General features: G+C 42.1%; 1 protein-coding gene across 3 annotated transcripts in view; it reads right to left on the bottom strand.

Annotated features, from left to right (window-relative positions):
* Positions 1–13,671, bottom strand: part of chd9 (chromodomain helicase DNA binding protein 9) — a 202,567-nt gene that overhangs the window by 36,060 nt on the left and 152,836 nt on the right. For all 3 annotated transcript variants that reach the window (XM_084337361.1, XM_084337363.1, XM_084337362.1), the window contains exons 18-20: positions 4,868–5,050; positions 3,542–3,652; positions 2,659–2,858 (exon numbers count right to left, since the gene is read on the bottom strand). In XM_084337361.1, the coding sequence (XP_084193487.1) occupies positions 2,659–2,858; positions 3,542–3,652; positions 4,868–5,050 (494 nt within the window). The remainder of the gene's footprint in view (positions 1–2,658; positions 2,859–3,541; positions 3,653–4,867; positions 5,051–13,671) is intronic.

Below are 13,671 nucleotides of genomic sequence, written 5' to 3'. Positions count from 1 at the left end.
GACGGTATGGTCTAAAATTTATATCACGGTATAATTTGAAGCATAGACGGTAACGGTATATATCACGGTACCAGTGTTTCCGTTAGAATAATTTTTTTTGCCTGATAGGCAGGCTATATAAAGAATGACATCCTCAAGGCATGTAGATTTATAATATTTTAACTTAAAACTAGGCTACTTTTGCGTATAAAGTCATTATATTCCAAATAAAATAAGTCCCGAGTCGAGACTCCGTGCTGCTCCCATTGCAAACAGCGAGGCTGGATGCTGGATTTTGCTAGAAGCATATGTAGCTGCAGAGCCGCAGAACCATGGGCGCTTTCAGGAGCCATTGGCAATTCAGCCGTTGGGTGGGGGGGCGCTGTTGAGCGGGCCTGTGACCAGACCTAAAAGCGCCCATGGTTCTGCGGCTCTGCAGCTACATGCTATTCGCAACTCCACTGCTGCAGCCGTCCTCCCGCTGCAGCCGTCGTTATCATAACACTACACACATATCATAATGTTTACAGCAAACTGTAGTTGATCACCAGGTATGTTTTATTAACGTAGAATAATTCATATAAGAAAAACGATAGGGAAATCCCTTACCTTTCTCCACTGGTTAAAAATGCCAGGAACTGAAATTGAAACTTGCTGTGCGCTGCGGTGATATGTGTTTATTATGAAATGACAATTGCGTGTTGACACGCCCACTGCGCGAAGCCTCCTAAATAACTTTTTCCAGTTTGCACATATCTATTATCTATGACTAATTCTATCTATTTTTAGGGGCAAATGCGATTGAAATAGTCGCGCTGTGGTTACATGACGTCATTGCTCTTTTAGAGCTGCTCTACCGGTTACTAGGGATGGGAATTGATAGGATTTTATCGATACGATTCCATTATCGATTCTGCTTATCGATTCGATTCTTTATCGATTCTCTTATCGATACCTGATCAATTTATAATTTAAATAAATAAATTGGAAATGCAACAGAACTAAGCTGGTTAGAATAACAACATGCAACTTGACATTTCTGATTGTCATTTATTGTTGAGCCCCCATGTCAGGGGCGACAGTGGCTCGGGAGGTAGAGCAGTCGTCTGGCAATCCGGAGGTTCCCGGTTCGATTCCCGCTCCTCCCGGGCAGCGTGTCGATGTGTCCTTGAGCAAGACACTTAACCCCTAACTGCTCCCGATGAGCAGGTTGGCACCTTGCATGGTTGCCTGCGCCGTCGTTGTGTGAATGTGTGAGTGATTGGGTAAAATGTAAGGAACAAATTGTAAAGCGCTTTGGATAAAAGCGCTATATAAAAAAGCAGCCATTTACCATGTCAGAAAAATACAAAAACTGTAAAAAATAAAACATTAACTATAGCCTACACTTAAATAAAATAATGTATTTGAGATTCTCTTAAAATGTATTTATTTTTTTATTCTTAAACTAATTTAATCTATTGAATAACAGTCGTTATTCCTCTGACTTATGTCTCACACACACACACACACAGACACACAGAGCTCCCTCCCCGGGCCCCTGTCCTGTAGGTATTGGCTTGTGTTGCTACACGGACACATTTGTATGTTGCACCATGGTACTTCCTGTCTGACGGACTTAGTAAATAAACAATCCGGCTCTTATTATATGTGAACTAAAGAGTACAATGTTTACAGAACAGTCCCCACCCGCTGTTTTATTGTATTTGTACCTGTACTATCCGCTGTCAGCTGTTTATCTCTCTTTGTGAGCTTGATTAAATAGCGTTAGCTCACGTTAGCTAGCGATAGCTCCGCGGCTAATTTTAGCTCACCCTAAACTAAATCAATGAAAGCATTCAAGTAGTTTTCACTGCACATAGAAGTAGCCAAACAGCGGGAGCATTTCGGGAGCATATGACCAAAAGCCAGGCAATTTCGAGCCCTTAAGGAATCAAATAGAGTCTGCCATGGCTACATGCTAACGCGCGCAACTGTAGGAAAAACCTGGCAGCGTTAAGGGAATCGAAAGTCACAGGAGCCACACGGTTCCAGGCATCGGCCAATTAGGAACCGGTTCCCAACGGGAACCGGTTTTCGATTCCCATCCCTACCGGTTACACGGTATAGTCAAAATCCATACCGTAGAGCAAATTCATACCGTTTATACTGTATACCGTTTATACCGTCCACCCCTACCTCACATTCACCCATTCACTCACACATTCACCCATTCACTCACACATTCACCCATTCACTCACGCACTGACGGCGGAGGCAACCATGCAAGGTGCCAACCTGCTCATCAGGAGCGGTTAGGGGTTAAGTGTCTTACTCAAGGACGCTTCAACAAACTGCCCGGGAGGAGCTGGAATCGAACTGGGAACCTTCAGATTACCAGACAACCGGTCTACCTACTGAAGCACTGTCGCCACCGATACGAGGTCAATACAAAATTCTGAGCAAATATTGGCAGATAATATCAATGCTACAATATACTGTATCTGTCGGGGGAAAAGGACTGACTAATTTGCTCAATTGTTGATGGGGAAAACAAAGTGATGAGAGGAAATGAATATGGCAGTTAAACGCTGACACAAGTCTGGTCTAATAATAGAAGTGTAGCTGGCGCAATGTGCTAGCAGGGTCTAATAATAGAAGCGTAGTTGGGGTGATGCGTTAGCAGGCCAGGTGACTCACCCGTAGACCAGCAGGTTCTTCTCCACCCTGAAGCACTCTGTGCGTCCGTAGCTGTTGAGGCGGTCGTAGGCTCGTTTGAGCTTGGGCTTGGTGTCATCACTGTCGCTTTCGCCCTCCGACAGTTCCGCCAACTCGTCCTTCGTGGCGCTAAAAGGCCGCGTCTGCTTCCTCACACGAGGGGTATCGATCACTAGGCTGTTCTGTGTGGAGGAGAGGGGGGAATGGATACAGTCAATATTTTAAAGAGTCCCGAAGGTTCAATGTGAATTGTTATCAATCCTGAGGACTTACACAGAGAGGTACAATGAGTCAACAGAAAGAAACATGAGACTTCAAGGCAAAGCACTGCCTACCTTGAGTCACTAAAGTAGATGGTAGTAATATCGTATAGTAATAAGTAGGGGTGAGTGATATAACATAGTAATGATACACTAGTAGAAATGTGTGCTAAGGTATAAATGAACCCTTATCGTTCCTACTGCATGGGTACACAGAACTGTGCTAACGTATAAATGAACCCTTATAGTTCCTTCTGCATGGGTACAAAGAGAACTGGTGATCGTTAGCTTTGACCACAGACTTAACATCGAGCACAGTTACTGTGTTGTTTCGCACAATGTGAATATTATACTGTATAATAAATGCATTTTTGGGATCCATGGCAGGAAACAGGCATTATCATGGAGCCCTTTACCCCCCCTCCCCCATTTATTATTATTTATATATATGTATATATATATTCTTAATGGTATTGCAAGAAATATTTAATTCTACATTGTTACCGTCCAACATGTTAAATATATGTGAAATGTAGGCCCGTATTGCCCATCCCTAATATTAAGTACTGTATGTTCTATCCAAGTATGGACTTCATAGTGCTTACTCTGCCGTTGACCGTTTCCACATCGATCTCAGCCTTCTTGGCCCACTTGTCCCAGAAATTAGGGTCATCCAACGAGATGTCTGTGCGATTTCCGGATGAAACAAAACTGGCCTAGAAATAGACATGACAAAAGAAAGTTTAGAAAATCACATCAAAAGATAATCATATGCCATTCAACTGAGATGTCAATATAGTCTTGTGGAAACAAATACAAATAATATAATTTTCATTAATTCAAACCTTTATGACTCGAAAACCTTGCAAAGTTCAATGAGGTTGCCCTCATTTGCGGTAACATTTAAATAAAGAGTTCAATTCCATGTATATATGTGACAGAATATCCATGGATTACAAATGAAAGTGCTTTATATAGTTCTGAGGAACACTCCTGTCCATCATGTTAACATGTGCCAAATGGTCAATGGACTGCTTTTATATAGCGCTATTTTGTCCAAAGCGCTTTACGCCTTATGCCTCACATTCACCCGTTCACTCAGTCACAAACTGACGGCGGAGGCAACCATGCAAGATGCCAACCTGCTCATCGGGTGTCTTGCTCAAGGAAAAGTTTGGATAGAAATGCATGTGATTGGTTCCAAGATTATCTGTCAGGGAGACGTCAGTGTGTAAAGTCGGGTTATTCCCAAACACGCTACCTCCTTATACTACATCATTATTGGAATGGAATTTTGGAACCCGTTTTAGTTTGACTGGCTGGTCCTTAAGTTCACTCGAGTTAGCTTGGAACAGGGTAAATCTGCATTTTGCTACGATGCCTCTAGCTCATGGAATGAACTCCAACAGTCCTTAAAGCTTGAGATTCTCCCCTCTGTTGCAGAGTTTAAAACCTTGATCTCCAACCAAGTTGTATGTGTATTCATTTATTTGTTATCCTTACTTTTGTCTCGCCTTGTTGTCTTATTGTTATGATTTTATATGCCTTTTTTTCCTCTATATACACTCAACGTGACTGTAAATGAGGGAAACCTCAGTTGCCTTTCGAGTTTAAATAAAGGTTTGAAAATGTAAATGAAAATGTTTACACACAGCTGGAATCAAATTGGGAACCTTCTGATTACTAGACTGCTCTACCTCCTGAGCCACTGTCACCCCTTTGCTGTATTAATGCTATGCTGTATTACCGTAACTGCAAGATGGAAATAGTTTGACACAGATCTTTTCGTTGGTGATGTACTGCCACTGTTCATCAGACCCATTTTGAGATGTTTCTTGATGAAGTGCAGTGTAAGTATTCAAAGTGTGTGTGTGTGTGTGTGTGTGTGTGTGTGTGTGTGTGTGTGTGTGTGTGTGTGTGTGTGTGTATACCTTGGCAAAGGTGGAGCCCCGTCCCTCCGACTCGATGGTGATGGTCTTGGTGCGGCGCTGGAGGATTTGGTCGATGTCCTCCTCGCAGAACTTGGCGCCCTCGTCCTCGTCGTCCATAATGGCCCCATAGGCCCCCCTCCGCAGCAGGTCCTCGATCTCCTTCTTGGACAGCTGTTGCTGCGTCTGGAGAGGGAGGCAGGGAGGGGTGGTGGTGAGGGGCGAGAGGAGGTTATAACATGGGGTCGTGCTGGCAACACTTGACATAGATTAGATTAAAATGTATTGTCATTATACAGCACAAGTACAGTACAACGGAAATACGTTTGGCATCCAACCAGAGTGCAAATGTAACAGTAAAATGCATTAGTAATATATAATGGACAGGTGATATACAGCATTATTGTACATGCTATCATACAGAGTTGTATGGATGTGTGCAGGTGTATAAGTAGGTATATAGGAGGATTATATGCAGACAGATATGGATATATATGCTGTAAATATATATATATATTTAGATATGTATTGTGGCAGATATCACCCCCCCTCTGATGGACATGTGAAGGACGGGAGATATTATTGCCACGGAAGGAGTGGAAACAATTAGGTAGCTGATTAGTACTGATAGAACACACCTGTGCATCATTAGTTCACCCACATCTCACGTGCACACACCCCATAAACACACACTACAAATACACTAGGTTAGTGAGAGGTGAGTTGAGTGGAGGTGAGGTTGGAGTTGTTACATTGAGAGAGAGAGTGGTATATTCTGAGTTTTGTGAGGTGAGAGGTAGTGAGAGGAGAGGAGAAGGCGAGAAGGTGTTCATTGTGTACTGGACCCTAGACTGGCTGAGAAACCCCCTTGTGAACTGACCCTGGACCGGACGACTACTCTGAGTATTGAACAATCCCTTTTTTTGTACGAAAGCCTGTTTTGTGTTTTTCCCATCGAACTATATTGCACTTGTGTGGACATTTGAATTAGTTTGTTTTTGAACCGTGACGAGTCTGCACACCACCAGGCTCGTCACAATATATATATATATACACACAGTATATAGGTGATATATATATATATATTAGAGCTGGGCATAGATTACATTTTTTAATCTAGATTTATCTACCTGCAATCCTGGAATTAATCTAGATTAATCTAGATTAAAATGGCAATAAAAAAAAAAAAAAAAAAAAAAAATCAACAGCATGAACATGTCTCTTCTTTTTGTCATTTAAAAGTGTTTCTTTTAAAACCAGATTTATCGTAATGTTCGGTGCCCTTCCTTTGATGCCATTAACATTGTTACACTGATATTGACAGCTCTCTCCAGTGTCAAATCACGCTCTGTCAGTAGTTTCTACTGTGCACCTTCATTTCTTAATCCACACACAAACCTGTCTCTCAATGTGTCTTTTAGTGAATCTCTAAATTCACAATGCTGCTGACTGGTTGCTCACACACAGACTGCTGCAGAAGCAGGTTTCTCAACAAATTCAGTGCAAGCTCAGTGTAACAGTTCCATGAATGAATGAATGAAAACGTTATTTAACAGATTGCAGAATGGGTACAATACAGTACGGCTGGATGCAGACCAGAGAAAGACGTTTGTCTTGTTTACATCAGGGTCCCCCATTTTCATTTCATATTGCTCCACATTGTCATTAGCCCCTTTCGTGACTGTGATGCACTGAGTGAATCCACAGTCACTTGCTCCTCAATAGGAAACCAACCTAGATTTACCATGAAGGACTGGTTCTGGCCGAACCGTTCGTTATACAAGTATCACAGAGAAATTACAAAGGTACTCACAGTTGCACGAGGGTTTCGAACAGAGATACGGGATGGTGCGCATGCGCTGTGATCACCCAACGGCGGAAATAATGCCCTTTTGAGCAGTTTATAAAAATTATTTAAAATGTTTATTAGCAACGCAGAGCTTTCAAACCATCCCGTATCTCTGTCCGAAACCCTCGTGCAACTGTGAGTACCTTTGAAACGTGTCTGTGATTCTTGTATAACGAACGGCTTGGCCAGAACCAGTCCTTCATGGTAAATCTAGGTTGGTTTCCTATTGAGGAGCAAGTGACTGTGGATTCACTCCGTGCATCACAGTCACGAAAGGGGCTACATTGTCATCAAAAGGTCCAATATTTCCAATAACCCAAGCCATTTCTGTTGTAAACACTCACGATAGTCTAGTCGATCCTTCCTTTAGTGTGTAAAGTGGATTTCCTCCTCTTGTAGATGTTTCGCTCGATCAACGTGAGCTAACATGCTAACTCGCTAAGCTAACGTTAATAATGTAAACAAAGCTCGCAACGGACTTCTTCTTTCTTGCATTGCGCAGATTCAGACGTCCTCAACGCCGAATTGTGTTATATCCTGAGGACTTCTTAACCTCACCTGTATAACAATGATTACCGGACCACTACTTTAGTTTAACACATTATTCTGACTACAGCTCCGGTAGTGCAATCACTTCCGGGTACCACATCTGGGAACTACGGCAAGTATTTAAGGACAATACAGACCCAACGTTGAGAAAAAGATTAACGGCGTCAATTATATTATCGCGCGATACTAGTCTCGCGTTAACGCAGCACGTTAACGCCGTTAACGGCCCAGCTCTAATATATATATATATATATATATATATATATATATATATATATAGAATAGGTGAATGTGCAATGTGCAACAACTGATAATACAGTGCTCACAGAACAGCTTGCCTATAATTCTGACAAGAACACACACTCACAGTTCCAGTGCTGTTGAACTAGATGGATCTCATGGGTTTAGTTAGCTAGTATGCAGCGATGCCTCTGGTGTGTTCAATCAGATGTGGAGAAGAGCTAATGGACGGTTTCAGCTAACTCTCAGCGAAGTCAGACGGCTCCCTAAAGGTTGAGATCATTGCAGCTTTCCATGTTGAGATTTAGTGTTTAGCCGGTCATCACATCCACACTGCCTCCAGTTGACTGTTGCCCACGCGAGCGCATATTTAAATGCAAGTACACCGAAACCCTAACACAGCTAAAGGTCCACCTACACACTGATGACACACTACCTCGCAAAATATACTAATAAGAGATGGATACATTTTTTCATGTATACGTTCGCGTGTTATCCCGTGGTGAATATTGTATAGTTTCAGAGTGATCCTGGCTAATTCCTGGAAGCTGCTTTATGGAGCGATATGTGAATTTTGCTAAAGGTGTTCGCATTGCTCACCTGGACACTCAGTCGTAAAAAAGGCGAAGCAGCGCCTCTACCACCTGAGACAGTTAATGAAGTTCAGAGTATCTGGGAAAATACTCCAGTCCTTCTACTCCGGAGCTGTAGAGAGCATCTTGACTGGAAACATCACTGCCTGGTATGGCAACAGCACGGCACAGGACAAGAAGGCCCTACAGAGAGTGGTGCGCTCAGCCGAGCGTACCACGGGTATTGCACTACCAACCCTGCAGGTCCTATACAACAAGAGGTGCAAATCCAGAGCCTGCAGGATAATGAAAGACCCTCACCACTCCAACAACAGCCTGTTCATGCTGCTGCGGTCAGGCAAACGCCTGCGAGCACCAGTAACGAGGACAGAGAGACTTAGGCTCAGCTTCTTCCCACAGGCCATCAGAGCCTTGAACACTGAACTCTCCACGCACAAGCACACATGAGCACACACACAACACACACACTGTACACGCTCACACACTAGCAGCCACTTTAACATGAGCACACACACACTCATGCTGCACACGCTCACACTATGGACACTTTACAGAAGGAAAGATCACTTAAGAATAGTATAGCTTGAGATCGTATAATATAGCATTGTATAGCAGTGTACATAAAGACCCAATGCCTCATCCGTAGCTAACAGTGTACTGCACTGCCACAGGACCTGTGGCATGCTCTGTAAGTACAGATACCGATATGCCTACTTTGTTTACTTGTTTATTGCACTATGTCGCTCTATTGGTTGGACTCTTATATTATTACTTGTATTATGCACATCGTTGCGGGCGAGACAAGAGTTTTATTTGTCACGGCATACAGGTATACAGTGAAATGCGGGGGGCATTTCACTGTATACCTGTATGCCGTGACAAATAAAACTCTTGTATCTTGTATCTAGACACGTTACTATTTCCAAATCAAAGGTATATAATAGGTATTATGTTTTAATACTACATAGGTTGATTGTTGCGATCGATGTTAAATCATTGTTGGATCAAACTAGGATTGATGTCATATAGTCCTTACCTTTACTAGGAGGTATCCCAAAAAGAATATTCAAATTGTCTGATCGCGATTTCCAGTATTGATGTCCCTGACATGAACTGGCACAAAATATGCAAATATGCATGAGTGTGCTGAACGCGTTTCAAAGTGCTCGGTTGAAGCGATTCACTTGGCTTGGTCTAAATTCTCCGCCCAGACCATATACAATGTAACACACAGTGTGAAATAAGGTTTCAAAGGGTAGGCGATACTGCCACCTAGTAGGATTTGGCCGGTATTGCACTCTCTGGGTCTCAGAATGAGTTCCAATGGTAACACCGAGGTCCGTGAGACTGTATAGAATAAAAAAATCGAAAAAAAGAAAAAACTATGAAAACGATCGAAAACCTGACTATACTCTGGTTTTGGCGCTCAACGGTTGGCGAGATAACCCGACTATAGTCGTGGTTGGCCGTGAATTAGTTAAGGCTCAGATTTGTCATTTGGGACTGTTGTGAGACATTAAGAAAGCTTGCAGAAGTTGTTCGTTTTTAGTTCCAAGGATGAGAACCATAGAAGGAAATTACATTTTAAGCATCAGTATGCATGGACTACTTTAACGCAGATGTGTATGTCAGTATGTGGCGTAAAACTGTGGAATTCTCTACAGAATGATTTAAAGAGTTGTACAAATAACTTTCAGTTCAAGTGTATAAAGAAAGAACAATTGGACTGTATGACTGTGCTTTCCCTATGACAATTTCTTTCCCCATGTTATTGTAATTATTGATTGTTAAAGGTCCCATGCATTATAAATGGCATTTTCCAGTGTTTAGCAATGTTTCCTAGCAATGGGGGATTATATCAATGTGGTCTGTGTCTCTAATTATCATATTGACTCATCAGTCTAGTTTCGAGTTCACGAGATCTTCCCTCACTCAACTAAGCCGTTCTGATTTGACTGTTTTGCTGACGTGAATAAGGCACTGGTTGAGCTGATTGTGATCTGATTGGCTCTGTGGTTGTAGTGACCGCCCACAATTCGCTCAACAGAGCGAGTGGATTACTTCCTCAAACAGGGTGCAGAGTCCGACAGACAGCAGAGAACGAGCGAGCGAGAGAGGGAGAGAGAGAGATAGAGAGGGAGAGATAGAGGGAGAGAGAGAGAGGGGCCGCACGGGACCACGCGCAGGAGTGTGTGTAAAAATGTGTGTGCGCCGTCTCTCTCCCTCGTCCGGAGCATTTACACACAAACTTGACTGCGTGTGTGTCTGGGACGCATCTCTCCTCTCTCTCTCTCTCTCTCTCTCTCTCTCTCTCTCTCTCACTTGCTCGTTCTCCCTCTCCCTCTCTCTCTCTCTCTCGCTTGCTCGTTCTCTCTCTCGCTCTCTCGCTCTCTCTCGTATGTATCACGCTGTGCGGGTGACTGTCACTCAAAGCGCTTATGGGCAGAGCCCAGCCAAATCAGCTTGAAATCTTGAACTAGAAATATATAAAACAATGAATTTTTTTTGAAAAAAAACCTCACAGATGTGTTCCATAGACTCACAGGAATTGTGTAAAGTTGCCCAAATAGTGAAAGGAATAGCAATGCATGTCCCCTTTAAATATGTGTAATTGACAGAGCATTTATTTCTATTGTTTACTTATTGTTTTGAGGAAGGCAAAATAAGATTTTCTTCTCCCGCTCCTTTTCGCTCATGGGATATGCAAATTGAGAGGTGCTTTAATTATGAAATTATACTATTATACTTTTATGGAACTGTGCATTACCATGAAATGAAAATGAAATGAAATAAGAGAAAAGCCTTTCACTGTTGGTGAGCCCATGATCTACTATTAACACATTGGATGCCAGACCCGAGTATAGTCGGGTTAACTCGCCGACGCTTGAGCGCCAATCACGAGTCTAGTCGGGTTTTAATCGTTATTTCTTTTATTAGCGATATCCATTCATTTTCATCCATCCAACCTGATGTTATCGTTATCGGATGGTATTGCACATCATTGAATTGGATTGGCTGGGACTGTGCATCAAAAAAAAATCCGGTCCAGGTTTTCCTTCTCAGGCATGCAGTATACCACATTGACTGGGGACAATCTGTTTTTATTGCTAACCCTTTTTTTTTACACAGGATTTTAGCCTGTACCTTCTGGCAGGGGGACTGCCAATGGAAATTAGCCTTTTGGCTAAAATTGGGTGCATTTACATTTGTAAAATGTTTTATTAATGTACCGTACTTTTCGGACTATAAGCCGCGGCTTTCCCCCCCATTTTTCGACCCTGCGGCTTATATAACGGTGCGGCTTATATGTGACTCGACGTGACCAAACCCGAAAATGTAAAAATCAAAATATTGCTTTTTTGACTGCATTGAAATGTTATTTATCTGTTCCCTTATTTGCTAAACTTAATACAACTTGTAAATGAGTTAATTCTTGTTATTTGTCCGACAGTATTGTGTCCCAATGCTAATTACATATGGTAATTAAACATTAAAACACCTGCGGCTTATAGTCCAGTGCGGCTTATATATGTACACATCATTCAATTTAGCTGCTGCGGCTTATAGTCAGGTGCGGCTTATAGTGCGAAAAGTACGGTACACTGTCCCCCTTGAACAAATAAAGTAAACCTAACCTAACCTAGCGTGGATTATGTGTTTTGGATATATAACGTTGGATCAATAAACGCAATCAATATTTGGAATGGCGATCAGGAATTGGATTAATCTTTTTGCAGGACATCAGATGTGAGGTAAGGACTCTATGTTACCAATCTTGGGTTAATCAGATGTTTCTTTCACAGCGATCACAACGTGTGTGTGTGTGTTGGTACCGACCCAAGGCACGGATAATAGATTTTTCAGCCCGCTTTTGATTGATTGATTGAAAACTTTATTAACAGATTGCAGAATGGGCACAGTACAGTACATCTCAATACATACAATTGTTAAGGGGATGCAGACCAGAGAAAGACTTTCGTCTTGTTTACGTCAGGGTCCCCCATTTTCAATTCATCATAACATATATGATATACATGACATATAGATAGACAGTACTGCTACATCTATACATTTATGACGTACCAGATTTGCAAATACAGTACTGTTTGTGATACGAAAAGAGTCCAGAAAAGAGAGTATATCGTGCATGAGGACACATATACTATCAATAATCTAGCATTTATTTGAAAACGATTCATAAATCAGCCGAAAAATTACAACGTGTTTTGTGTATTCCACTAAAGGGCTATTATCGCGTCTTTCTCTGGAATTACTAGAAATCACCAAAACTATACTCGTATTCAAAACAGTATAAAACGGAAATGTACCGATAAAAAAACAATCCGTTTTGTACATGTTGACTGCAAGCAACTCATTGATAAGCGACGGGTGTATTAGACCCATAGCCATAATTTAAGATATATTTTAAGCACTCGCAAATCTCCCCGTCCTCCCATTGATTAAAGCGGCGACCATCTAGACCTATATTCGCCATATAGCTCTGGCGCTGAATGTGTTAAGTAAACTATGCTCAGAGCCAGTGTTAATTTAGTCAACGAAAATGATGACTAAATATGGTCGTCAATGAAGCTTTTTCCCCTGACGACAACGAGACGAGACGTCACATTAACTCTTTCTGTGCCAAACACGAGAATTCTTGTGTTTCAAATCCAACTCTTGAGCGCCAAAAACGAGAAATCAAATTTTTTGATCATTTTAATTTTTTTTTGGTTTTTCCATTCAAAACACTCACGCAGACCTGCCTGTGTCTCCCTGGCACCGCTGCCTACGTTATAATTGCAATGCCGCTCGAATCCCGACAGGTGGCAGTATCGCCTACCTTTTGAACTGGTTCTCTCAGTTGTCTTTCAGTGCCTCGGTACCTCCGGCTCGAGGAATCTCCTCCCCCTCAAAGTGAATCAGCACATAGCTATCTGTCGCCGATTTTCTCACCTGATGAGATGGCTAAAATGGCTTCTTCCGCATTTTGACGCCGTAGCGCTGTGATTGCTGGGCGCACCAGGCATGTGATAAAGCAGCCAGCAATCACAGCGCTCCGGTGTCAAAATGCGGAAGAAGCCATTTTAGCCAAGGCTAGTTCAGTGATTTTTTTTACTCGTTTATAAAAATGATTTGACCTAAATGGTTATTAGCAACGCCGAGCTTTCAAACCCCCCTGCTTCTGTGTGTGAAACCATAATGCAACGGTGAGTACCTTTGAAATGGCTATGTGATATATTTTGGACCAACCGCTCGTTTTTAACCAGTGCTTGATGGTGCACATTAACATGGCTAGTAGCGTGGAATCAGTGACTGCGTATTCAAGCAAGGCTTGCATCACAGTCACGAAAGGGGCTATAGCTAAATAGTTCCCCTTTAATGAAACCAGTAGCCTTCTTTGTATTCACTGAGGGACCAGATAATGAACAGAAGTACATTTACAACAACATATTGAGCTGGGATGCATACATTTAATAGATGAACATCATGATTAATTAAGCTGGTGACATCAGGAAAAGGCACCTTTTCCATGTATTATTATGCGTCCTGCCTGCAAAATCATCAGTATTTTTCAT

Source organism: Notolepis coatsorum, assembly GCF_963971535.1.
Source record: "Notolepis coatsorum genome assembly, chromosome: 20".
NCBI classification, from domain to species: Eukaryota; Metazoa; Chordata; class Actinopteri; order Aulopiformes; family Paralepididae; genus Notolepis; species Notolepis coatsorum.
This window is presented reverse-complemented; position numbering and strand designations above follow the sequence as displayed.